The sequence below is a fragment of the Triturus cristatus genome, chromosome 12, assembly GCF_964204655.1.
Source record: "Triturus cristatus chromosome 12, aTriCri1.1, whole genome shotgun sequence".
NCBI classification, from domain to species: domain Eukaryota; kingdom Metazoa; phylum Chordata; class Amphibia; order Caudata; family Salamandridae; genus Triturus; species Triturus cristatus.
Window position 1 is genome coordinate 838,803,875 of NC_140595.1, and position 26,492 is coordinate 838,830,366.

General features: G+C 49.0%; 1 protein-coding gene across 1 annotated transcript in view; it reads left to right on the top strand.

Annotated features, from left to right (window-relative positions):
- The first annotated feature begins 207 nt into the window (after positions 1 to 207).
- The window catches only part of CHRNE (cholinergic receptor nicotinic epsilon subunit), a 153,075-nt gene continuing 126,790 nt past the window's right edge, over positions 208 to 26,492 (top strand). Inside the window, exon 1 of the mRNA XM_085639223.1 lies at positions 208 to 360. Within this exon, the coding sequence (XP_085495349.1) occupies positions 312 to 360 (49 nt within the window). The 5' untranslated portion in view covers positions 208 to 311. The remainder of the gene's footprint in view (positions 361 to 26,492) is intronic.

Here is a 26,492-nt window from a genome sequence, read left to right on the forward strand (position 1 = left end):
ATCCCCCCATATATCTCACCTCCCCCCTCGCCCCCCCCCCCCCCCCCCCCCCCCAGCACGCACACACACACTCCCCAACTCTGTCTTAAGGAGCCCTGGCCTGCCAGCAGCTCCGAAGATACTGAGAGGGGCCTGGGAACAGCTGAAAGGGGGGGGGGGGAGCAGGGTGAGGGTCTGGGCTGCAGGAAGTGACCGAGGGTATCTGGTGACCGGCCAGCCCTCTCCACTCGGATCTAACGCCCTCAGACGGAAATAGCCCCCCAGCCGGAGCCCACCACAGGGAGAAGCGGTGCCCACCGGCCTCTGCCAGCATGAAGCTGCTAGCCACCCTGCTCGCCCTGCTCGGCGCAGCCCTCTGCGGTGAGTACTGGACACTGGTATAGGGTCAGCACGACCATTGACAGCAGGCGAGACTGCTTTACTCTCACTTGGAGGGTGCTGGCCCCCAGCAGAACTGCTTTACTGTCACTTGGGCTGTATTGCCCCCCAGCAGGACGGCTTTACTCTCTGTTGGGCTGTATTGCCCCCCAGCAGGACGGCTTTACTCTCTCTTGGAGGGTACTGGCCCCCCAGCAGGACGGCTTTACTGTCTCTTGGACGGGACTGGCCCCCAGCAGGAGTGCTTTACACTCTCTTGCACGGTACTAGCCCCCAGCAGGACGGCTTTACTGTCTCTTGGACGGTGCTGGCCCCCAGCAGCTCTGCTATCATCATGTGATGGGAATCCTTTGCATGGCACAGTCTCGGTACACCTCTAGGGTGCTGTATTTTTAATGGTTTCGCAGCGACACTTCATTACAATCCTGCTATTGTGTTAATGGGTAGTACCGGTGCTACTCTGCAAGGCTGCTATTGTGTAAATGGATAGTACAGGCGCTACTCTGCATTCCTGCTATAGTGTTAATGGGTAGTATCGGTGCTACTCTGCCTTCCTGCTATTGTGTTAATGGGATAGTACCGGTGCTACTCTGCAAGACTGCTATTGTGTTAATGGGTAGTATCGGTGCTACTCTGCAAGACTGCTATTGTGTTAATGGGTAGTACCGGCGCTACTCTGCCTTCCTGCTATTGTGTTAATGGGTAGTATCGGTGCTACTCTGGAAGGCTGCTATTGTGTTAATGGGTAGTATCGGTGCTACTCTGCCTTCCTGCTATTGTGTTAATGGGTAGTACCGGCGCTACTCTGCAAGATTGCTATTGTGTTAATGGGTAGTACCGGTGCTACTCTGGAAGGCTGCTATTGTGTAAATGGATAGTACCGGTGCTACTCTGCATTCCTGCTATTGTGTTAATGGGTAGTATCGGTGCTACTCTGCCTTCCTGCTATTGTGTTAATGGGTAGTACCGGTGCTACTCTGCAAGGCTGCTATTGTGTTAATGGGATAGTACCGGTGCTACTCTGCATTCCTGCTATTGTGTTAATGGGAAGTACTGACGCTACTCTGCATTCCTGCTATTGTGTTAATCGGTAGTACCGGTGCTACTCTGCATTCCTGCTATTGTGTTAATGGGTAGTACCGGTGCTACTCTGCATTCCTGCTATTGTGTTAATGGGTAGTACTGACGCTACTCTGGAAGGCTGCTATTGTGTTAATGGGTAGTACTGACGCTACTCTGCATTGCTGCTGTTGTGTTAGTGGGATAGTACCGGTGCTACTCTGCAAGACTGCTATTGTGTTAATGGATAGTACCGGTGCTACTCTGGAAGGCTGCTATTGTGTTAATGAGTAGTACAGGCGCTACTCTGCAAGACTGCTATTGTGTTAATGGATAGTACCGGTGCTACTCTGGAAGGCTGCTATTGTGTTAATGGGTAGTACAGGCGCTACTCTGCAAGACTGCTATTGTGTTAATGGGTAGTACCGGCGCTACTCTGCAAGATTGCTATTGTGTTAATGGGTAGTACCGGTGCTACTCTGGAAGGCTGCTATTGTGTTAATGGGTAGTACCGGCGCTACTCTGCAAGATTGCTATTGTGTTAATGGGTAGTACCGGTGCTACTCTGCAAGGCTGCTATTGTGTTAATGGGTAGTACAGGCGCTACTCTGCAAGATTGCTATTGTGTTAATGGGTAGTACCGGTGCTACTCTGCAAGGCTGCTATTGTGTTAATGGATAGTACCGGCGCTACTCTGCAAGACTGCTATTGTGTTAATGGATAGTACCGGTGCTACTTTGGAAGGCTGCTATTGTGTTAATGGGTAGTACAGGCGCTACTCTGCAAGACTGCTATTGTGTTAATGGGTAGTACCGGCGCTACTCTGCAAGATTGCCATTGTGTTAATGGGTAGTACCGGTGCTACTCTGGAAGGCTGCTATTGTGTTAATGGTTAGTACAGGCGCTACTCTGCAAGGCTGCTATTGTGTTAATGGGATAGTACCGGTGCTACTCTGGAAGGCTGCTATTGTGTTAATGGTTAGTACAGGCGCTACTCTGCAAGACTGCTATTGTGTTAATGGGTAGTACCGGCGCTACTCTGCAAGATTGCTATTGTGTTAATGGGTAGTACCGGTGCTACTCTGCATTCCTGCTATTGTGTTAATGGGTAGTACCGGCGCTACTCTGCAAGGCTGCTATTGTGTTAATGGGATAGTACCGGTGCTACTCTGGAAGGCTGCTATTGTGTTAATGGGTAGTACAGGCGCTACTCTGCAAGACTGCTATTGTGTTAATGGGTAGTACCGGCGCTACTCTGCAAGATTGCTATTGTGTTAATGGGTAGTACCGGTGCTACTCTGCATTCCTGCTATTGTGTTAATGGGTAGTACCGGCGCTACTCTGCAAGACTGCTATTGTGTTAATGGGTAGTACCGGTGCTACTCTGCAAGGCTGCTATTGTGTTAATGGGTAGTACAGGCGCTACTCTGCAAGACTGCTATTGTGTTAATGGGTAGTACCGGTGCTACTCTGCAAGGCTGCTATTGTGTTAATGGGTAGTACAGGCGCTACTCTGCAAGACTGCTATTGTGTTAATGGGTAGTACCGGCGCAACTCTGCAAGATTGCTATTGTGTTAATGGGTAGTACCGGTGCTACTCTGCAAGGCTGCTATTGTGTTAATGGGTAGTACAGGCGCTACTCTGCAAGACTGCTATTGTGTTAATGGGTAGTACCGGTGCTACTCTGCAAGGCTGCTATTGTGTTAATGGGTAGTACAGGCGCTACTCTGCAAGACTGCTATTGTGTTAATGGGGTAGTACCGGTGCTACTCTGCATTCCTGCATTCCTGCTATTGTGTTAATGGGTAGTACCGGTGCTACTCTGGAAGGCTGCTATTGTGTTAAAGGGTAGTACTGGCGCTTCTATGTAAGGCTGCTGTTGTTTTAATGCAGTAGTGCACACTTCTCCGATTGGCCGTTAGCCTCTTAATGGGGTACACTGGCTGTTCTTAGCAGGGCTGCTGTAGGTTTAAAGGGGTGCAGTGGCTGTTCTTACCAGGGCTGTTGTAGGTTTAATGGGGTACACTGGCTGTTCTTAGCAGGGCTGCTGTAGGTTTAATGGGGTACACTGGCTGTTCTTAGCAGGACTGCTGTGGGTTCAATGGGGTACATTGGCTGTGCTTAGCGGGGCTGTTATAGGTTTAATGGGGTACACCGGCTGTTCTTAGCGGGGCTGTTGTAGGTTTAATCGGGTACAGTGGCTGTTTTTAGCAGGGCTGCTGTACGTTTAATGGGGTGCAGTTGCTGTTCTTAGCAGGGCTGTTGTAGGTTTAATGGGGTACGCTGGCTGTTCTTAGCAGGACTGCTGTGGGTTTAACGGGGTACATTGGCTGTGCTTAGCGGGGCTGTTATAGGTTTAATGGGGCACACTGGCTGTTCTTAGCGGGGCTGTTGTAGGTTTAATCGGGTACAGTGGCTGTTTTTAGCAGGGCTGCTGTACGTTTAATGGGGTGCAGTTGCTGTTCTTAGCAGGGCTGTTGTAGGTTTAATGGGGTACGCTGGCTGTTCTTAGCAGGACTGCTGTGGGTTTAATGGGGTACATTGGCTGTGCTTAGCGGGGCTGTTATAGGTTTAATGGGGTACACTGGCTGTTCTCAGCAGGACTGCTGTAGGTTTATTCGGGTATACTGGCTGTTCTTAGCAGGGCTGCTGTAGGTTTAATGGAGTACAGTGGCTGTTCTTAGCAGGGCTGTTGTTGATTTAATGGGGTACACTGGCTGTTCTTAGCAGGGCTGCTGTATGTTTATTGGGGTACATTGGCTGTGCTTAGCGGGGCTGTTATAGGTTTAATGGGGTACACTGGCTGTTCTCAGCAGGGCTGCTGTAGGTTTATTCGGGTATACTGGCTGTTCTTAGCAGGGCTGCTGTAGGTTTAATGGGGTACAGTGGCTGTTCTTAGCAGGGCTGTTGTAGGTTTAATGGGGTACACTGGCTGCTCTTAGCGGGCTGTTGTAGGTTAAATGGGGTACACTGGCTGTTCTTAGCGGGGCTGTTGTAGGTTTAATTGGGTATTGTGGCTGTTTTTAGCAGGGCTGCTGTAGGTTTAATGGGGTACAGTGGCTGCCCTTAGCAGGGCTGTTGTAGGTTTAATGGGGTACACTGGCTGTGCTTATCAGGCCTGCTGTAGGTTTTAATGGGGTACGGTGGCTGTTCTTAGCAGGCCTGCTGTGGGTTTAATGGGGTACAGTGGCTGTTCTTAGCAGGGCTGCTGTGGGTTTAATGGGGTACAGTGACTGTTCTTAGCAGGGCTGCTGTAGGTTGTATGGGGTACACTGGCTGTTCTCAGCAGGGCTGCTGTGGGTTTTATGGGGTACAGTTGGTGTTACTAGTGATGATTCGGTCAGGGAGACCCTTCTCCGAAGAATGTGCGCACTCTTTCAGGGAACTACTGTGGTTCCTTATCCATACTTAGCACCATTTACTTCAAATGATGATCATAAACCGTATATTCAATGTTTCATCTCTTCTTTTATTTTCAAATTAATCAGTTGCTTCAATTCTTATAATAGTATCATATTTTTGGATTTTAATCCATGAGTTAAACCACCCAATGCATTTCGGGTCGCTCCAGGGACCCTTCTTCAGGGGTCTAAAGAAATAAAGAAGAAGCTAATCAGTCCCAGTATCTATTGTGAACAATACATGTATTCTGTGTAATATTAACACTTTCACGAGGAAATTCACAAATAATCATACACACATCCATTAACTGTGCCTGCTTTCAAGAAATACCCCAAAAACTTTATATCATATCCTAGTACTTAAACATAAAAAGAACTCCTGTTTTCACATTGTTGCTAATTTCAGCGTAATGAGGATTTTACGTACAACTGGCATTTAACGCTGAATGGGTGCTCACATTGACTCGCACTAAAGCCCTACGCTTCAATGAATTAAAAAGATGTTATCAGAGTTAAAGGCAGTTAAAGCGGAATTTGTTCACAGCATGAAAAGTGAAGCCAGTGTGTCAAATACGAGTTTGAAATTCGACCTAACTTTACTTGTGTTTTACCCGATTGAACGAGTGAACGCCGTCAAGTCAATGAATCAAAAGAAACAGTGCAAAACGAGTGCTCCTACGCGCTGACTTACTTAGTTTCTCTGATCCCTCAACCCGGGGTACGTGGTCAAAATCTGCTCGTTCCAAGACGAGCCAACGCTCTTCCTGTGTACACTACACGCTACGTAATATGCAACGTGACAAGGTCACGTGTTAGTTCACTGCGCTGAGTTTAAAGGGGCAGTGTGCGCAATTAGCAAAAAGTAACTGGAACTCTATACAAACGACAGGGGACAGCAGTGAATACCCTGCCAATTTCGTTATGTGAATATGTGAAGCCTATACACCTTCATAACAAAACTGAATGTTCACTAAACATGATGTTATACGATTTTGCTGCATTCTAAAATATATAAGACATGATTAATACCACATGAAAATATTGCATAAACGAAAAAGTTATTAGAGAAAACATGTTAATTCAATACGGTCATTTAACCCAAAGGGTTGTGAGGAATTAAGTCGATTAATCCACTGAAATTCGGATCTCAGTAATTGTTTATGTGGAGCACTCCCAGGACAGATCTTCAAGGACTCTAGTATAGTGAATCTATGTCCTGTTTCCAACCAATGCAGGGCTACTGATGATTTTTCGTTTTTCAGTATTATGTTGCTTTTATGTTCTGTTATTCGTATTTTTATTTTCCTTTCTGTGATGCCTACATACATTTTTCCACATGGGCATTTTATGGCGTATACCACGTTTTTGGTATCACACGTGCTTGTGTGTCTCAAATTGATCTTGTAACCTTTTGTAGGATGTGTAAATTAATAGCCTTTCATTACATTATTACAATGAGTGCAATTTCCACAAATTTGCATTCCTTTAAATGTAATGGATGTATCTTTTATGGCTTTCTTCGATAGTAATTCCTTTAGGTTCCTTGAGCGTTGAAAAGCAAAAATCATTTTATTCTTAGTAATACAACTGAGGTCACTCTCCTCCTGAATAAGGTGCCAGTGCTTTTTGACAATATTCGTAATTTTATTGGCCTCCGTAGAATGTTTCAAAATACATATATTAAAATGTTTCTCAGTTTTGATTTTGTGTTCAAGGAGAGTAGATCTTTCCATATTACGTACTTTATCAATTGATTCACTAATCAATGTTTCCGGATATCCTCTTTGTGTGAATCTATCGGCATATGTTTTTATTGTTTCCATAGCTTCTTTTTCTGTGTTTGTGATCCTTTTTAACCTCAAGAATTGCGAAAATGGCAAATGTCTCTTAAGTGCCTGTTGGTGAAAGCTTTTGAAACGAAGACAATTATTCCGATCCGTGGGTTTTATGTATGCATTGGTTTTGATTCTATTGCCTTCAATTTGGATTAGAACATCTAGATAGGCAATGCTTTTTTATCCATGGTATGAGTAAATTTGATATGCAGATGGCACTCATTTAAACTTTGAATCTTTTCCACTAGTGTCTTCTCTTCTCCAAATTATAAAAATATCATCAATATATCTTTTAAACATCACCAAATTCTTACTCCATGTTGCTTCCTGAAGGATATGATCATGCTAAAAATTTAGACATAAACATGTTCGCATAGGCTGGAGCTCCAGCAGAGCCCATTGCTGTACCATTACATTGAGCGTAAACATTGTCTTCCCACTGAAAATAGCTATGATATAATGCAAAGTGCATTAATTCCAAAATAGAAACCTTATTGGCTCCTGCACATTCATTATTTAATAAAAACCATGCTATTGCTTCAAGCCCTCGTTGTGTGGAATTGAGGTGTACAATGAGGAAACATCCACTGTACAAAGCCACCATTTTGACATGTCTTCTTGAGGTAATGATTCAAGAAAATTGAGAAACGAAGTAGTGTCCTTGATATATGTCGACCAGTTCTGTACCATAGGCTGAAAAAAGTGATCCAGATATCGATCAATCGGTTCTGAGATAGATCCACATGCTGATACTATTGGTCTGAAGGGAGGTTGCAGTAGATTTTTATGAACTTTAGGCAACATATAAAACTGGGGGCGTTGTGGATATTCACTGTCCAAGAATTGATAGGTTTTTGTATTAATCCAGCCCATGTCACGGGCTTTATCCAGAATTTGCCTTACGATCTTCTGAAATTCCGTTGTCGGATCTTTCTCAAGTTTCATGTATATTCCTTGATCTTGAACATGGGTAGATACACTACTCTGATAGAATTCAGTGTTCATGACGACCAATGCGCCACCCTTATCTGCTTTTTGGAATGTAAGTTCAGGATTTTCAGCCAAATCTCAAAGGATGTTCCATTCCTTTTTTGTGAAGTTAGTTTTTTTTTGGTTTACCAAATTTGATTTTGTTACAGTCTATTTTTACAAGTCGTTCAAAGATGTCAATAGTTTTATGTGACGATGGTGCACAGAATGTACTCTTTTTTTTTTAACTCCACGTATTCCTGTCTTGTGGTTTGATCAGTAGAGATCGGTAAAATACTGAAAAAATACTTGAGCCTCAATGTGCGTAAAAATTTGAAAATGGCAACTTCTGTTTCAGTTATATTGCTGCTGTACGTGGGCACAAACGATGTTCCTTCGTTGAGTACTTGTATTTGATCCTGTGATAAGTTGACATTTGATATATTAATCACTAAGTCGTTTTTGTTGCGCTCCTCAAGGATCTCTTGACTGACTCTGGGACTACGTCTTTAACCCCTGCGGGTTTTTCTGTATTTGGTGCATGCATTGTTGGCTGCTGGACTCGTGGCCAAAAAAAACACCTTTGACCCTTTAGATGCTGGAATACTCGTGACTTGTGTAGATGTGCTTGCTCCCAAGTTCATCAGTGGCCTGTTTTGTGCGAAATCTGTTTTCTGTTGCCATTTTCTTTGACTATAGACTTCCGCCCATGTATAAACCTCCTTAAGTTGCTGTTCTCAGCAGGGCTGCTGTGGGTTTTATGGGGTACACTGGCTGTTCTTAGCAGGGCTGCTTTAGGATTAATGGGGAACACTGGCTGTTCTTAGTGGGGCTGCTGTAGGTTGTATGGGGTACACTGGCTGTTCTTAGCAGGGCCGACCCTTCTCTCCCTAACTTCTGTCCTTCTCATGGGAGAGTACTGGCTCTTCCGTGCACGGTCTGGCGCCTCAGTGGGCTAACGCATCTACTGCAGCGAATATTGGGATCCGTGTTTGGCACCATGATCACAGCTTTAACCCCAGCAGGCCCACTCAACCTTTCATCCTTTCAAAACCGATAAAATGAGTGCCGCTGATTGGTAACAATACAGGGCTGTAATCTGTCGGAAGCGCCTGTTATGTCTGTTGACTGTGATTAGAGCCGGCCCTTGATAGGGCAGTACTGACAGCCCTCCCAGGGACACCTCACCTGTGCGAGACTGCCCCAGAGTTTCCAGCAGGCCTGCCACGCTTCCTTTAACACGGTACTGGCATCTATCAGTGGGGCCGCGCTATTTCCATTGACTAAGTGCTGACACTTGCCAGACAGACTGCTAGACACCAAGAAAGCCTGTAATGAGATTTGGACTGCTTGAGTTTCCTAGAATGACTGTGCTACCTTGTCGATAGCAGGGGGACAATAAACAGTGTGCACCTTTTATTACATGCAGGTCTCGGTGTGCAGGCCTCTGTGTGCGTACCTTTTATTACATGCAGGCCTCGGTGTGCGTACCTTTTATTACATGCAGGCCTCGGTGACCATACTTTTTATTACACGCAGGCCTCGGTGTGCGTACCTTTTATTACATGCAGGCCTCGGTGTGCGTACCTTTTATTACACGCAGGCCTTGGTGTGCGTACTTTTTATTACACGCAGGCCTCGGTGTGCGTACCTTTTATTACACGCAGGCCTCAGTGTGCGTACCTTTTATTACACGTAGGCCTCGGTGTGCGTACCTTTTATTACACGCAGGCCTCGGTGTGCGTACCTTTTATTACACGAAGGCTGTACCTTTTATTACACGCAGGCCTCGGTGTGCATACTTTTTATTACACGCAGGCCTCGGTGTGCCTACCTTTTATTACACGCAGGCCTCGGTGTGAGTACCTTTTATTACACGCAGGCCTCGGTGTGCGTACTTTTTATTACACGCAGGCCTCGGTGTGCTTACCTTTTATTACTCGCAGGCCTCGGTGTGCGCACCTTTTATTACACGCAGGCCTCGGTGTGCGTACCTTTCATTGCTGGTCCCGGCGTGCACCATTTATTACATTATGGAGTATGCGGATGACATTGTCTTCATGGACCACACCAAAGTGGGCCTCCCACGAGCCTTGAGCAGCTTACACAGATATAGCGCACTGAACCATCTCAATATCAGACCGGATAAGACTAAGCTCGTGGTAGTAGGTTGGCAAATGCATACAAAATACATTTTAGGCATTATTGGATCTAGGAAAATTACCTGTGTGCAGAAATGCAAATACTTGGGGGTCTGGTTCACAGAAACTGCAAGTCCCATCGCCCACAAAAACAGATCTGACCAAAAAATCGGTGGCTATCAGGTATGGTTTAATAAAACTGAACAACGAGGTAACACTCACAAGTCCCTTAGCAGAGAGCATCAGGAAAGTTACCCAAGCTGCGCTTCTTCCAGCACTTGCGTATGGGCATCAAGCATTCGCGGGCGCCTGCTCGGAAGCTCTGGAGCCGGCCCAATGCGTGGCCTACAAAAAAATCTTACAACTGCCAAAGCACCTCTCCAGGGCAAGACTCAGGTTGCAGCTTGGGCTAGTCAAACCTTCACTCACCCTTGAGGCCGACTACTTGAAATACTATATTCAAATCTTAAAAACGCAGGGGGAATCTTTAATGAGCCGCCTTAGAGATACATTCGAAAAATGTGTCTTGCCATGGAACACTCAACTCAGGTAAGCCCTGGCTTCCATAGAAATAAATGAACCAGCACTCGCCTGCCTCATGTCTCATACGCTGCCTGGAAAATCCGGATAAACAAACAAGTCCAACTAGTCTCATTCCAGCACGAGCGGGCAACACTAAAAACTTCAGCTTTCCTCATCCCCCTGAATGACTCATATACGGTAAACAAACCGCAGGCTTACCTTGCTGCCACGCTGAACCCCGAAGTCAGAAGAGAGATCATGTACGTGCGGCTGCTGACATTGCCAATCACGGACTTCAGCCAAGCTTGGGCATACCAAAGCACAGGAGGGGCATGCCAAAGCACAGGAGGAGCATGCCAAAGAAGAGGAGGGGCATGCCAAAGCACAGGAGGGGCATGCCAAAGCACAGGAGGGGCATGCCAAAGCACAGGGGGGGGGGCATGCCAAAGCAGAGGAGGGACATCCCAAAGCACAGGAGGGGCATGCCAAAGCACAGGGGGGGCATGCCAAAGCAGAGGAGGGACATCCCAAAGCACAGGAGGGGGCATGCCAAAGCACTGGAGGGGCATGCCAAAGCACAGGAGGGGCATGCCAAAGCAGAGGAGGGGCATCCCAAAGCACAGGAGGGGCATACGAAAGCACAGGAGGGGCATACGAAAGCACAGGAGGGGCATACCAAAGCACAGGAGGGACATGCCAAAGCACAGGGGCATGCCAAAGCAGAGGACGGGCATGCCAAAGCACAGGAGGGGCATACCAAAGCACAGGAGGGGCATGCCAAAGCACAGGAGGGGCATACCAAAGCAGAGGAGGGGCATGCCAAAGCACAGGAGGGGCATGCCAAAGCACAGGAGGGGCATGCCAAAGCACAGGAGGGGCATGCCGTCTGTGCAACTACAAGCGAGAGTCTTGGCTACACCTATTGTGCTGCTGCCGTAAGGAGGATCCTGCTTAGACAATTATGCCTAAGTGAAAAAGCAAACGCCTGCCTCGAGGCCTCTGCTATATGCTTCACACAAAGAGAACCCAACATTTTGGCCCGATGTGGAAGATTTGCACAATCAGGCAAGCCATATACCCCGCCCTACAACTGCACCTTGCCCTCGAACAGTCCAAACGCTGGTCCAGGATTACTTCAAACTAAGGTCCTCGAAAGAGAACGGACCAAGAATAGGAAGCAGCAATCGAGTCTAAAGCTCCCTTCCACCTTACTGGTCGCAGCCACCGGACAATCGAAACTACGAGTCCACGGGCTGTGTCCCCAGATGGCTCTCATAAGTCTTACGTGATCATATATAAATCTGGCTTACCAGGTCATGAATTAGCAATGTAATAGCACCTTACACAAGAAATATCTCAAAACGGGAGATACGGCAATAAAAGCAGCCCTGGCGCCCCGAACATTCTGGGTGTCGATAATGTCCCATGGGAGGGGCCACAGTGCTACGGTCAAACCTACATTTGAAAAGAGACAATTGCTGGCACTTAAGAACCGTATTTTATCAACTTTTTTATTCTACAAGAAAATGTTTTTCCTCTTTAATTTGTATTGCAATGGTTTTAGTTAACTTATGCAAATAAACTCATTTATTCTTTTATTACATGCAGGCCTCATGTGCGCACCTGTTATTACATGCAGGCCCCGGTGTGTGCACCTATTACATGCAAGCCCCATTGCTTGCGCACCTAATATTTACATGCAGGCATCGGTGTGTACACCTTTCAAGACCTGGCTCATCGGCTAAACAGATCTGCGGACCCCCCACCTCCCATCAGCACCTTGAGACTTTCACGGTTGAGTAGTACGCTTACAATTCCCTGATTGATTGATTAAATGCAGGCCCGGTGCGTGCACCGATTACATGCAGGCCCCGGTGCTTGCACCTATTATTACATGCAGGCCTTGGTGTGCTCACCTTTTGTTACATGCAGGCCTCTGTGTGCGCACCTTTTATTGCATGCAGGCCTCGGTGTGTGCACCTTTTATTACATGCAGGCCTCGGTGCTTGCACCTTTTATTACATGCAGGCCTCGGTGCTTGCACCTTTTATTACATGCAGGCCTTGGTGTGCTTGCCTTTTGATAGATTCAGGCCTCGGTGTGCGCACTTTTTATTTCATGCAGGCCCCGGTGCTTGCACCTTTTATTACATGCAGGCCTTGGAGCGTGCACCTTTTATTACACGCAGGCCCCGTTGCATGCACCTTTTATTACATGCAGGCCTTGGCGCGTGCACCTTTTATTACACGCAGGCTCCGGTGCTTGCACCTTTTATCACATGCAGGCCTCGGTGTGCTCACCTTTTGTTACATGCAGGCCCCGGTGTGCACACCTTTTATTACATGCAGGCCTCGGTGTGCTCGCCTTTTGATACCTTCAGGCCTCGGTGTGCGCACCTTTTATTTCATGCAGGCCCCGGTGCTTGCACCTTTTATTACATGCAGGCCTTGGCGCGTGCACCTTTTATTACACGCAGGCCCCGTTGCGTGCACCTTTTTATTGCATGCAGGCCTTGGTGCGTGCACCTTTTATTACACGCAGGCCCCGGTGCTTGCACCTTTTATTACATGCAGGCCCCACTGCTTGCACCTTTTATTACATGCAGGCCTCGGTGTGCTCGCCTTTTGTTACATGCAGGCCCCGGTGCTTGCACCTTTTATTACATGCAGGCCTTGGTGTGCTCGCCTTTTGATACATTAAGGCCTCGGTGTGCACATCTCTTATTACATGCAGGCCTCGGTGTGCTCGCCTTTTGTTACATGCAGGCCCCGGTTCTTGCACCTTTTATTACATGCAGGCTTTGGTGAGCTCGCCTTTTGATACATTCAGGCCCCGGTGCTTGCACCTTTTATTACATGCAGGCCTCGGTGTGCTCGCCTTTTGTTACACGCAGGCCCCGGTGCTTGCACCTTTTATTACATGCAGGCCTTGGTGTGCTCGCCTTTTGATACATTCAGGCCTCGGTGTGCGCACCTTTTATTACATGCAGGCCTTGGTGTGCTCGCCTTTTGTTACATGCAGACCCCGTTGTGTGCACCTTTTTTATGAAATGCAGGCCCCGGTGCTTGCACCTTTTATTACATGCAGGCCCCGGTGCTTGCACCTTTTATTACATGCAGGCCTCGGTGTGCTCGCCTTTTGTTACATGCAGGCCCTGGTGCTTGCACCTTTTATTACATGCAGGCCTTGGTGTGCTCGCCTTTTGATACATTCAGGCCTCGGTGTGCGCACCTTTTATTACATGCAGGCCTTGGTGTGCTCGCCTTTTGTTACATGCAGACCCCGTTGTGTGCACCTTTTTATTAAATGCAGGCCCCGGTGCTTGCACCTTTTATTACATGCAGGCCCCGGTGCTTGCACCTTTTATTACATGCAGGCCTCGGTGTGCTCGCCTTTTGTTACATGCAGGCCCCGGTGCTTGCACCTTTTATTACATGCAGGCCTTGGTGTGCTCGCCTTTTGATACATTCAGGCCTCGGTGTGCGCACCTTTTATTACATGCAGACCCCGTTGTGTGCAACTTTTTAATAAATGCAGGCCCCGGTGATTGCACCTTTTATTACACGAGGGCCCCGTTGCTTGCACCTTTTTATTACACGCAGGCCCCGGTGTTTGCAGCTCTACCCCGCCTGGCCTCGCGGCGCTAGAGGTCGTCAGTGGCAGGCATGTGGGTGCCCTCATGAACCTCACATACCTCCCTGCTGTAGAATGCGTCCTGCGGGGGCTCCTTCACCTGCTCACGTCAGTCAGGCTTCCGGCCTGTTCCAAGGACAGCGGGCGTCTTAGATCCAGCGCCGCCGCCTAGCGCCAAGGTCGGGCTTCGAGGCTCAAGGAGCTGCGGCGTCCTTTGCTGGCACGCGGTTCAGAGCGTGAGATTCTCTGCGACAGTCAACGATCACATTATAAACCGAGGGCAGCTCAAACTCCTCTTACATGAACAGCAGGAAAAAGTAACATCCGTTTCCTAAAACCCAGCTAGTGCCAGGAAAGGGGAGGGGCGGGGCGTGGGTTTGAGTGGCATCAAAGAGTGTGAGGGAATCCCCGGGGAGTCAAGGGCTCCGAGGAAGCCCTGCCTGGGCAGTAGTGTATAGTGATGCCTGTTTGCCCATGCGGCTACCCTGCCTGCATATGTCGGGTAGAGACACACCATCAAAGGTGCTAGAGGGCGCCACACACCTGTTAAATGAAGGCTCACTTGAGCTGTGAGACCCTCCTGCTCCTTCAAGGCAAAAACCAGGGCTGCTGACCCCTCTGGCCAGGCTACTTCTTGACAAGGCGTGGCCATTTCGAGGAGGGACCAAGGTAAGTAGAAACCAATCAGATTTTCAGAAAGTTTTAGTCCTTTCGATAAAACATTCCAAGCCCCTTTTAACACTAGAGAATGAAGCGCCCTTTCTGCTTTGTTTGATGGATTCTGGAAGTAAACCTGTAAGAGATAGAATCATTGAGGTGAAATCCGTGGGGCTCTGAGGGATGACATGAGGATGAGTCTACAAGACAACCCTGCCCTTGATCTGCAGGTGGGGCCTTTGCGTTGTAAACGCCTGCATCTCGCAAATTCTGCTAAACGATGTGAGGGCTGTGAGAAGCGCTGTCTTCCATGAAGGATACTTGGGCCCGGAATTACAAAGGTGTCACGCAACGCAGCACCCAAGGCACTGCGCTGCGTTGTGTGACAGGGAGAGAGCAGGAGAGCGCCACACACACAGAGATATGACACTCTCCTCCCGGCTCCCTAGGTAGCGCCGCACACAGAGATATGACACTCTCCTCCCGGCTCCCTAGCGAGCGCCGCACACTGAGATATGACACTCTCCTCCCGGCTCCCTAGCGAGCGCCACACACAGAGATATGACACTCTCCTCCCGGCTCCCTAGCGAGCGCCACACACAGAGATATGACACTCTCCTCCCGGCTCCCTAGCGAGCGCCGCACACAGAGATATGACACTCTCCTCCCGGCTCCCTAGCGAGCACCGCACACAGAGATATGATACTCTCCTCCCGGCTCCCTAGCGAGCGCCGCACACAGAGATATGATACTCTCCTCCCGGCTCCCTAGCGAGTGCCGCACACACAGAGATATGACCCTCTCCTCCCGGCTCCCTAGCGAGCGCCGCACACAGAGATATGACACTCTCCTCCCGACTCCCTAGCAAGCGCCGCACACACACAGATATGATACTCTCCTCCCGGCTCCCTAGCGAGCGCCGCACACAGAGATATGACACTCTCCTCCCGGCTTCCATGCGTCGGCGCACACAGAGATATGATACTCTCCTCCTGGCTCCCTAGCGAGCGCCGCACACAGAGATATGACACTCTCCTCCCGACTCCCTAGCGAGCGCCGCACACAGAGATATGATACTCTCCTCCTGGCTCCCTAGCGAGCGCCGCACACAGAGATATGACACTCTCCTCCCGGCTCCCTAGCGAGAGCTGCACACAGAGATATGACACTCTCCTCCCGGCTCCCTAGCGAGCGCCACACACAGAGATATGACACTCTCCTCCCGGCTCCCTAGCGAGCGCTGCACACAGAGATATGACACTCTCCTCCCGGCTCCCTAGCGAGAGCTGCACACTGAGATATGACACTCTCCTCCCAACTCCCTAGCTAGCGCCGCACACAGAGATATGACACTCTCCTCCCGGCTCCCTAGCGAGCGCCGCACACAGAGATATGACACTCTCCTCCCGGCTCCCTAGCGAGCGCCGCACACAGAGATATGACACTCTCCTCCCGGCTCCCTAGCGAGCGCCGCACACAGAGATATGACACTCTCCTCCCGGTTCCCTAGCGAGAGCTGCACACACAGAGATATGACACTCTCCTCCCGGCTCCCTAGCGAGAGCTGCACACAGAGATATGACACTCTCCTCCCGGCTCCCTAGCGAGAGCTGCACACTGAGATATGACACTCTCCTCCCAACTCCCTAGCTAGCGCCGCACACAGAGATATGACACTCTCCTCCCGGCTCCATAGCGAGCGCTGCACACTGAGATATGACACTCTCCTCCCGGCTCCCTAGCGAGAGCTGCACACACAGAGATATGACACTCTCCTCCCGGCTCCCTAGCGAGAGCTGCACACACAGAGATATGACACTCTCCTCCCGGCTCCCTAGCGAGAGCTGCACACAGAGATATGACACTCTCCTCCCGGCTCCCTAGCGAGAGCTGCACACTGAGATATGACACTCTCCTCCCGGCTCCCTAGCGAGCGCCGCACACAGAGATATGACACTCTCCTCCCGGCTCCCTAGCGAGCGCCGCACACAGAGATATGACACTCTCCTCCCGGCTCCCTAGCGAGCGCCGCACACAGAGATATGACACTCTCCTCCCGGCTCCCTAGCGAGAGCTGCACACACAGAGATATGACACTCTCCTCCCGGCTCCCTAGCGAGAGCTGCACACAGAGATATGACACTCTCCTCCCGGCTCCCTAGCGAGAGCTGCACACTGAGATATGACACTCTCCTCCCAACTCCCTAGCTAGCGCCGCACACAGAGATATGACACTCTCCTCCCGGCTCCATAGCGAGCGCTGCACACTGAGATATGACACTCTCCTCCCGGCTCCCTAGCGAGAGCTGCACACACAGAGATATGACACTCTCCTCCCGGCTCCCTAGCGAGAGCTGCACACACAGAGATATGACACTCTCCTCCCGGCTCCCTAGCGAGAGCTGCACACAGAGATATGACACTCTCCTCCCGGCTCCCTAGCGAGAGCTGCACACTGAGATATGACACTCTCCTCCCGGCTCCCTAGCGAGCGCCGCACACAGAGATATGACACTCTCCTCCCGGCTCCCTAGCGAGCGCCGCACACTGAGATATGACACTCTCCTCCCGGCTCCCTAGCGAGCGCCACACACAGAGATATGACACTCTCCTCCCGGCTCCCTAGCGAGCGCCGCACACTGAGATATGACACTCTCCTCCCGGCTCCCTAGCGAGCGCCACACACAGAGATATGACACTCTCCTCCCGGCTCCCTAGCGAGCGCCACACACAGAGATATGACACTCTCCTCCCGGCTCCCTAGCGAGCGCCGCACACAGAGATATGACACTCTCCTCCCGGCTCCCTAGCGAGCGCCGCACACTGAGATATGACACTCTCCTCCCGGCTCCCTAGCGAGCGCCACACACAGAGATATGACACTCTCCTCCCGGCTCCCTAGCGAGCGCCGCACACAGAGATATGATACTCTCCTCCCGGCTCCCTAGCGAGCGCCGCACACAGAGATATGACACTCTCCTCCCGGCTCCCTAGTGAGCACCACACACAGATATATGACACTCTCCTCCCGGCTTCCATGCGTCGGCGCAGAAGTATGCTGTCGAGCGTCACACACAGACCTTTGTGCCATAGTGCAAGGGTGTGTACATGAGTCCAGTATAGGTTTTGTAATGCAAGGGTGCCCTTCTAGTACACAATACTATGACTAGACAAGTGTTAAAACTTTTCCTACTTTGTATGGGTGTAGTACAGTGCAGCACACATGCAAAGTCAGAAAAGAAAGGAGAAATGAAAACATTTCTCCTTTTAATGCTTACTTTCCAGCAGCGTTAATTTTTGTTGCAAAATCCTGTCTAATAATGTTAGTAGATAGGGTTTAATGTCAAAGGGTTTTACGTCAAAAAGCATGGGTGTTTGCATGGGAATGCTCATGTACCACACATGTAACGCTCCCTTGATGCTAAGAAACACAGGGGCATATTCACAAGGAGCAATCGCCGAGTTAACTGCACTTTATCGCAGCCAAACTCGCGATAAAGTTACCGCCCCATACACAAGCTGGTGCTAACAGCCTATATCACCAGTTTTCCGGCGATAGCATCCTCAAAAAACATCGCCACAGATGACCCCCGCAACTATCGCTAATGAGATGCAGAGTAGGCGTTCCCGAGCAAAAAGCAGTGACAACACCACTTCACAACATTCTCAACGACCAGCCACAACGGCAAAAAAATCCCAAAAGAGGCAATAAGACGCATTAGCTGCAGGAAATTAACACCTGTTCCGACCTGGTGCAAAGTCGGACGACAACCGGCAACAGAAAGGGAACCAAGCCGAGCCACACCTGAAGAACAACAGATGAAATGGAGCTATCATGCAGCTCGGAGCCCCAACAGGGCCACAACAGCCACCACCCCCAGAACCGCCCCCGCCACCCGGACCACGACCGCCCCCCCCACCCAGACCACCACATAGGCAGCGCAGACAAAGACAGCAGACCTTCAGGAAACGCACCAGCCTCACAGACGTAACACCAGAGCATGTCATAGCCCACTACAGGCTCAAAAGGACAACCCTCCTCCGCAACCTGAACATCATTGCCCACAGGCTGATAGTACCAACACAGCAGAGAACCAACATCCCTCCGCAGACAAAGCTGCTGGCTGTGCTGCACCTGTTTGCCTCTGGGATATTCCAACCAACAACTGCCATAGTCGGAGGAGTCTCACAGCCAGCCCTATCCAAGTTCCTCACCCCTCTCCTGGATGCCATCATCAGCTTATACCTAGTACCTATACTTCCCCCACACTGCACAGGAGCAGCTGGAGACCAAGCAAGGATTCTACGCCGTAGCTGGATTTCCACACGTCTTGGGGGCAATCGACTGCACACATGTCCTACTTGTCGCCCCTGCCGATACTGCACACAATTACCGCAACAGAAAGCACACACATTCATTCAATGTGTAGGCAATAGTCGACCACCGGGGACTCTTCACCAATGTCGTCGCCAACTACCCAGGCAGTGTTCACGGCTCATACATCTTTCGACAGTCCATCATCAACCAGCGCTTCCAGGATGGCACCTACGGAAATGCAGTGCTCGTTGGTAAGTACCAACTGGACACACCACACACCATAACTCCACAATCAAGAATGTGGAGGTAGGTGGCAACCAGGCATGTGCGAAGGAGGCGAGTGACCCATGAATGAGAATGCACACATTGCCAATTGTGGCGTGGATGAGCTGGACAGACAGCAGTATGCACACCGCAGACATATCCATGCCGACAAATACTGCTGGTGGTGGTAGTGTTGTGGACAGTGGACGCAACCATGTCATCCCAGCCAGTGGGGAAGATCTCGGAAATGTAGCTTGTTACGTCCCCACTGTAAGCGTGTGCGTAGTGGGCTTGCCCAGCGTACGCCAGGCTAGCGCAGGGGGGTGAATAAAAAGCACGTAGCCTTGGGTGTGGTTTTCTTCTGGAATGCCCAATGTCTCTGCCAGGGCGGTGCCTCTCACCCTGTCATGAGGCCGGCGCCGTGTGCGGCAGTGCCTGCGATCATGTGTGCCTGCCGCAGCCCGGGCCGCAGCTACCCGAACCAGTCTTGTCCGCCCCTGCGCATCCGGGCCACACTGCACACCTGCCGACACCGGCGTGTCTCCAAGAGTGCCCACCACATGCTTGTGCCAGCTCCATGCCCGAGGCCCGCGACCATGGCAGACTCCTCAGACCATCACGGCCACCGCGAGCAAGGCACGCAGTACTCCTTCCAGTTGACGCACTCCACCGGCATACACAGCGGACAAGTAGGTTGCACATTTGGAACTGAGTCTTGATTACGCAATGGCAGAGTACATATCTAAGGTAGAGCTCAAATCCTTATACTCCCTTCGATGTGGTGCCACCAACTCCTTGCATAGCAGTCCGACCACACATGTCTGTGGGCCCTTGCGGACTTCTGCCTTAGGCCTACTCACCGGTCCAGCAGGCCTCAGACAAATCCTTTCCAGTCCGTCCCAGCCAGGACACAGCATCGTCGCTGTGTGCACACCCGCCCTGCTCTGCTGTCTCCACCTTCGTCACCCTAGAAACCTTTCCACATGCCATTCCAATGCTGTGTGTTAGTGATCCAGGAGGAGCAGGCTGCACAGCAGCTGCCCTACGATGACCCCTGCCTCCGGCACACACTGCGATCAAATCAGACACTCATTTGGAACAGACTCTTGATTTGTCAATTGCAGAGTTGATATCAGTGTACAGGCCTCATCGCAGACTACATTCCCTTCCAGCTCTGGTGCCACTGACTCTGTTCCATGGGAGTCATGGGCACCCTCCCGTTGGACTAATTTGGCGTCTGAGTCCATGGCCTGGGGGTTGTCTTCATCATTTAGCTGATACTGACATGGTGGGATACAGGAGACTGTAGCATTCATCTCCTACATTATGCCTGTTTCTGCTTGCTCCTGCCCTTTGCATCATTCCCTGGATGGACACCTTCCACTGTCCCCCGTAACTCTCCGTGACATCAACGAGGACCCGCTCAGCTCTTGTGGCCCTATCTCAGTGCATCACAAGTCACCATTCCTTGCAGGTGTGCCTGTGCCTGCCGCAGTGCATCCTATGCCACTAACTCTGTACAGTTCAAGTCATGGACCCTTGCTGTTTGCACTTTGGACTTCTGATTGTTAGATCACTGTTGTAGTTGTTGGCAGCACCAGCCAACTCCTGAGGGGTTGCTTACACTACCCTACACCCATCCAGCACAGGCATCACTGGACGTGTGACCCTGGCAATAAAGATGCCGGGCCCAGGTGCCCGTACCACAAATTATCTCATTGTGTCCGTGTGATCTTTTTGTATTCATGTGGGCCCCGGACCATACCACATCACATCGTGCTTTGTACAGCGTGCGCAACCTTGTCATCTCAGGCAGTGGTGTAGACCTTTGACATGTGGCTGTGTCGGAACCTCCTGTGAGCGTAAGTGAGTTGACTGGCGTACGGCAGTACGGCGTGGGATGTGGTCTTTTGACATGTGGCTCTGGGCGTGGTTGAGATTAGGCTTTGGGAAAGAGGCAACTGATACATGTGTGTCTGGTGTGGTGCTGGCGCCACCCATCACGCAATGTGCGATGTTGCTTCGTGGCATGCCCACGGCGTGCGGCGTCGTCCGTGGGGTACATGAGGATGGGCAAGCCCGCACAGGGTCCGGAAACATACATGCCAACTGTTGTGTGTGTCGCTATTTCCGCAGCATGGGCCAGAGGTCTACATTTAAGTGCAGGGCGAGTTCGGCCAGGCATGTACCCTACATCTGTTTCCGCCCTGTCCTTACCATAGGCTTACACGCACGTGGCCGCACACCTTCAGCATACTACATCACAGTGTCGTTGTCAGGCTTGTGGACTTACGCAGATGGGAATGGCAATGGTGTGCCGTGGGGTGCAGGTGATGCAACCCCGCTGCGCACGGTGGTGAATAGGCTCGGGGGGAGGGTGGAGCAGCAGTGAGGCTACGTACTACACATTGATGCCGCTCATGTGCAACAGGCAGCACATGTCATACAGGGATCACATAGTCACACATATCACACACCAATGGCACAGTGAGCCTGCCAACACATCATGCCGAACCAACTGTTGACTCATGTCTCTCTGCACTGTCTCTGGTGACGAAGGATATGCACTCTGCGCTTGGAGGATGAAGCCCCCCCCTGGCCCCGAACACACAGTCCCAGAGGCAGTACAATGCGGCCCACAAACGCACCAGGGGCATCGTGGAACACACATTTGACATATTGAAGTCACGTTTCAGGTGCCTGGACATCACAGGTGGACGGCTCCTGTACAGGCCAGACATCGTGTGCAAGATGATCATTGCATGTTGTGTGTTGCACAGCATATGTGTACGCAGCAAGGCACCATGGATACCAGTCCCAGAGGCACCGGATGATGAGGATGAGGATGAGGCAGGTGGACCACGCCCCACTGCAGCGGCAGCAGGAATAGCCCGCAGGGACGACATCATTACAAATTTCTTTAGATGATCAAGTCACTTTGTGACTGTCCCTGGCAATCATGGGACAGCACAGATTGACCACAGGCACGGAATTTGCAAACAAATGCCTTACAAACCTACCTTCACTAAGTGTATGTTACTCATCTGTACCGGCACGTCACTCAGTCAGGTGTGAGTGTGACGTGTTAAGGGCGAGTTTGTGATATGTTCATGGATGGTGGGTGTGTCACCTCTGTGCAGTGGTGCTGTTTGGGGGTCACGTATTCGAACTGCCAGTCCTGTGTGTCACAGTTGGTACGGTATCCCACTCTTCGGCATTTCACATGTGTCCAGGGTTATTCCATTTTAGCTGCCATTTCTGGCCTACCGGTGACATCAGGGCTCATTGTGGGGTCGGTTATGTACCACCTTGATGCAGGGATGCCCCCTATGACTCAGATCCCACAACATGTGCAACATGTACTTAAGCGGGAGTCACTGCCCCTACATTCGTCCACGCTGGCATGATTGATTGCTCATGGTCATGACACGTCTGTGTGCAGGAGGGGTTGCTTGTTCCTCTGCAATGCCATTGGTAAATGTGGTTTCACTGCGTGTTCCAAGCATGTGTCTGCATTGGCGCAGTTTACATGCAGGCTGCGTGACATTGTACATTGCGACTGTGTGGAGATGCCTATGTGATGCGGGACGATGGTCATTTGTTCTACATCACGGATGTGGGAGTGTGCTCGTACATTGTCATCTCGCCGTTTTTGTGCTCTGCTTTTATGTTGCGTTTTCCCACTTGAAGCGTGGGAATTGCAGGCCTGTCGCTGGTTATCGCTGATTTTTGTATCGCGGTTGGCTTCATCGCTACTTTTTTGGCATTGGTGTTTCGTATTTTTGCGGCGTGGCGTTGTGTTTAACGCAGTCATTTGACGCATTATCGTGTTACTATCGCATGGTGCCGCCGGATTGTGAATACCACCTTGACATGGTGTTGTTTTCCCGCGATGGACTGCGATATGCAAAGTTGCGCTAAGCTAAATATGTGATGGTTATCACACGTTATTAAGAATATACCCCACAGAGCAGCACTTCGCACTGGTTTGCGTAACTTTTCTTAACAACCCGACAAAAATTAATATTTGCGTTGGTTTGTAAAATCCCAAAAAGGTTTTGCGTTGGGTTTGCATTAAAAAAGTAACGCAAACCTGACGCAACACCTTTGTAAAGCTCGGCCTTGATGTTTGACTTGTGTACAGGCTCAAAAGGGCCTCGCATTAACGGTGTCAGAACTGTGTTTAGCTGCCATGCAATTGGCGTTTTTTTCTTTTAATCGGAGGGTAAGAGCTAAACAGCCCTTTAAAAAATCCTTTTATGAACCTGTCTGACTATAAAGAATTTTGATTCCAAGACCTCTTAAATCTGGATACTGCGGCCAGATGAAGTCTGATTGAACTCTGTGGGAGACCAGAGTGAGCTCAGCTGAGTAGGAATGGTAAACCTGTGCTGATGTTGAGGACAAAGGATAACAGTTATCTGAAGAACACCAACTGCAAAATCTTAGCCATTTTGCCTTATATGATCCATTTGATAATTTGACTCTTGCTTTTGCCAGTATGTCTCTGTACCCTTGTGAGATATTTAATTGGTGGAACTCAAGTTCAGGAGCCACAAAGCTAAATTGAATGATTCTGGATTTTAGTGAATCACCCGGCCATTTTTTCATTGAAAGCATTCCTGGGACTGGTTTGAGTGGAACGTGTTGCTAGTCCGACATTAGGATAAGTTCTGTGTACCAAAATTGTCTTAGTCACGCTGGAGCTATTAAAATTATTCAACATGGTTCCCTCTTCAACTTGTTGAGGATCCGAGGAATCCTAGGCAGTGGCGGATGGTATTTTTGAATATTCCTGTCCATTTAACCTGAAAGGTGTTCCCCCAGGAGCGCTTGTGTAGATACTGATTGAGTGGAGTAGCGAAGAGGTCTAAAGGCGGTTTCACCCATTTGTTGAATATCTTTGAAGTTTGTGTTTGTGATATCTGCTATTCATGGCATTCATTTAGAGATCTGCGTAGATTGTCCGCCTTCTGTTTGTCCCTGCTCTGCACATGCTACCTTGAGGGAAATGTTGTGGTGCACATACCAATTCCACATGACTTGTGCTTCCTTAGATAGTAGTTGTGATCTCGTTCCTCCTTGCTTCTGTGAGTATAACCTTGTGGTTGTGTTGTCCATTCGAATCAGCTTTGCAGATCTTTGTATTCTTGGAAGAAAAGCGTGGAGCCCCCGGGCCACAGCTTTTAGCTCTAGGAAGTTTATGTGTCTCTGTTTCTTATTGGTCGACCATTTGCCATTCACTTCTAAGTCCTTGAGATGTGCTCCCCAGGCCTCCATAGGGGCACTTATTGTCATCACGTAATTTCAGTGCTTGAAATGGAAAAATAGAAGTGCAGGTACTCTGTACCAGAGTTATGACAAAATATACCCCTGCACTCTAAACATGTAAATTCCAAATGGGTGACCTTGATAAGTTATTATCAAATAGACAAGTTTGCAGTGTATCACAGGAAAACAACAGAGATGTGTTCATACAAAAATTGCTTCCATTAAATTTGTACAAGTGTTTTGAAAATCAATTATAATGACAATTTCTGACAGGACTGTAAGTACCACAATGTCTAAAACAAATACAGATATTAAAGACATTCTTTCAAATGTAATGACACAGATCAGTCCTGATCAGCATGAATGAGAACAGCCGCACGTGTTTCGTCACATCCAGTGACTTTCTCAAGGCTGCAAAAACAACAAACATAGACATATATACACTATTATTATCAAAGCATCCATTTTCTCATATTTACAAAGAAAAAAGAACACAAGACCCATAATTTACGAGCGATTTTTGAGTGATGAGCAAAAGAAGATCCAAAAAGAAAGGTGATACAACTTATGAGTGAACTAGAGCAGAAAACAGATATTGCTCCAGTGACTGTGAGCTTTAATGTGCTATTAGAATTAAAACAATTTCTTTATTTGAGAAAGATATCAAGAAAAGACCCAAAATCACAAAGTGAGACTGTGCATTCAGAAACGATAATGAAGGATGACGCCCGAGTTGTGGATCGCAGATAGTGACCACTATGTTAGAGAAGAAGTTCAGAAGACTGGCCTCTCAAGATAAATACGATAGTTGTGTTGTTAGCCGACCATCTTTCATCATTAAATATACCAAATGTGTATAACTTTTCGGGATCCAAGTATGTTCCGAAAGCTGTAATCAGAACAGAAGAAATTAACAGACTCCACGAGGAATTTATTTAAAAAATTTGACGATTGTGAGAAATTCCTCCAGTGTATACTTACGTAGGAATTTGCCCGTAAAGATTTGGTTGTTGTTTAAGCAGAATCCACAACGTGAGCTCAAAAACAGCTACTGGTGAGCTTAATATATGTCCCTAATAGACGATAAAGAAGAACGAAGAGGGGACCGTTACTACATTGCCATGTTTGATAGATCCAAAAATGTACAACCGTAACCTTGATATGTTTTTATGACCCCATGAAACTTACGTTGTACGAAAAAGTGAAGGTGTACTTTTTTAGAAAGATATCGTATTTCCAGTGTGTCTCCAGTCTACCCGATTGCGTTATCAAAGGTGTAGTATTCCCAATGGTATTGCCATTCTACTCGTTGGGTATGAGAAGGATGCTGTGTACCCCTAAGAGAATTCACGCAAGCAATTAATTCATACCCCTCATGCTATTTTAGAACAACACTCTAAAATCTGATGTCAGACCCTGTTTGTATTGGGGTATACTTACTTGGAAGTATGACCGCAAAGTTTCACCAGTATTTGGATGATAATCAGGGCTGTGATAGGCCCCTACAGAGAAAGGAAAAGTAAAAAATATACTAGGTGTCCATGAAGCGTTTTATATACATGCTATCCCTTTTAAAACACCACCAATCAAAGTTATGCCCCTTTCGAATGTTAGGATCAATAAAGGTGTCACATATACGTATATACACCAAATTTATTAAGTTTCAATCCCCCCTGTTCGGTCCCTGTACATAAAGCTACTGTCACCGTTATCCGGATACCCACATATTCGAGTTCCTGGGGGGAGACAGCGTTTACAACGCTGGTAATACCACGCGGGTTGATAACAATGTGGATGTAACATCGTCCGCGTTGTTACCACGCATGGCATTACATCGCAAGTTGTTTCAACGACTTGCGCTAGGTGGCGTGCAACACTAGGGAATGTGTTGGATTTTAAATCCAACACCTTCCTTGCTGTTGCGCTAACTGGAGTAGGAATAGTAATTTATACTGTTCCTAAATCCAGCACTCCATCTAGCTTCGTTGAAACAACTTGCGATGTAATGCCATGCATGGTAACAACGCGGACGATGTAACAACC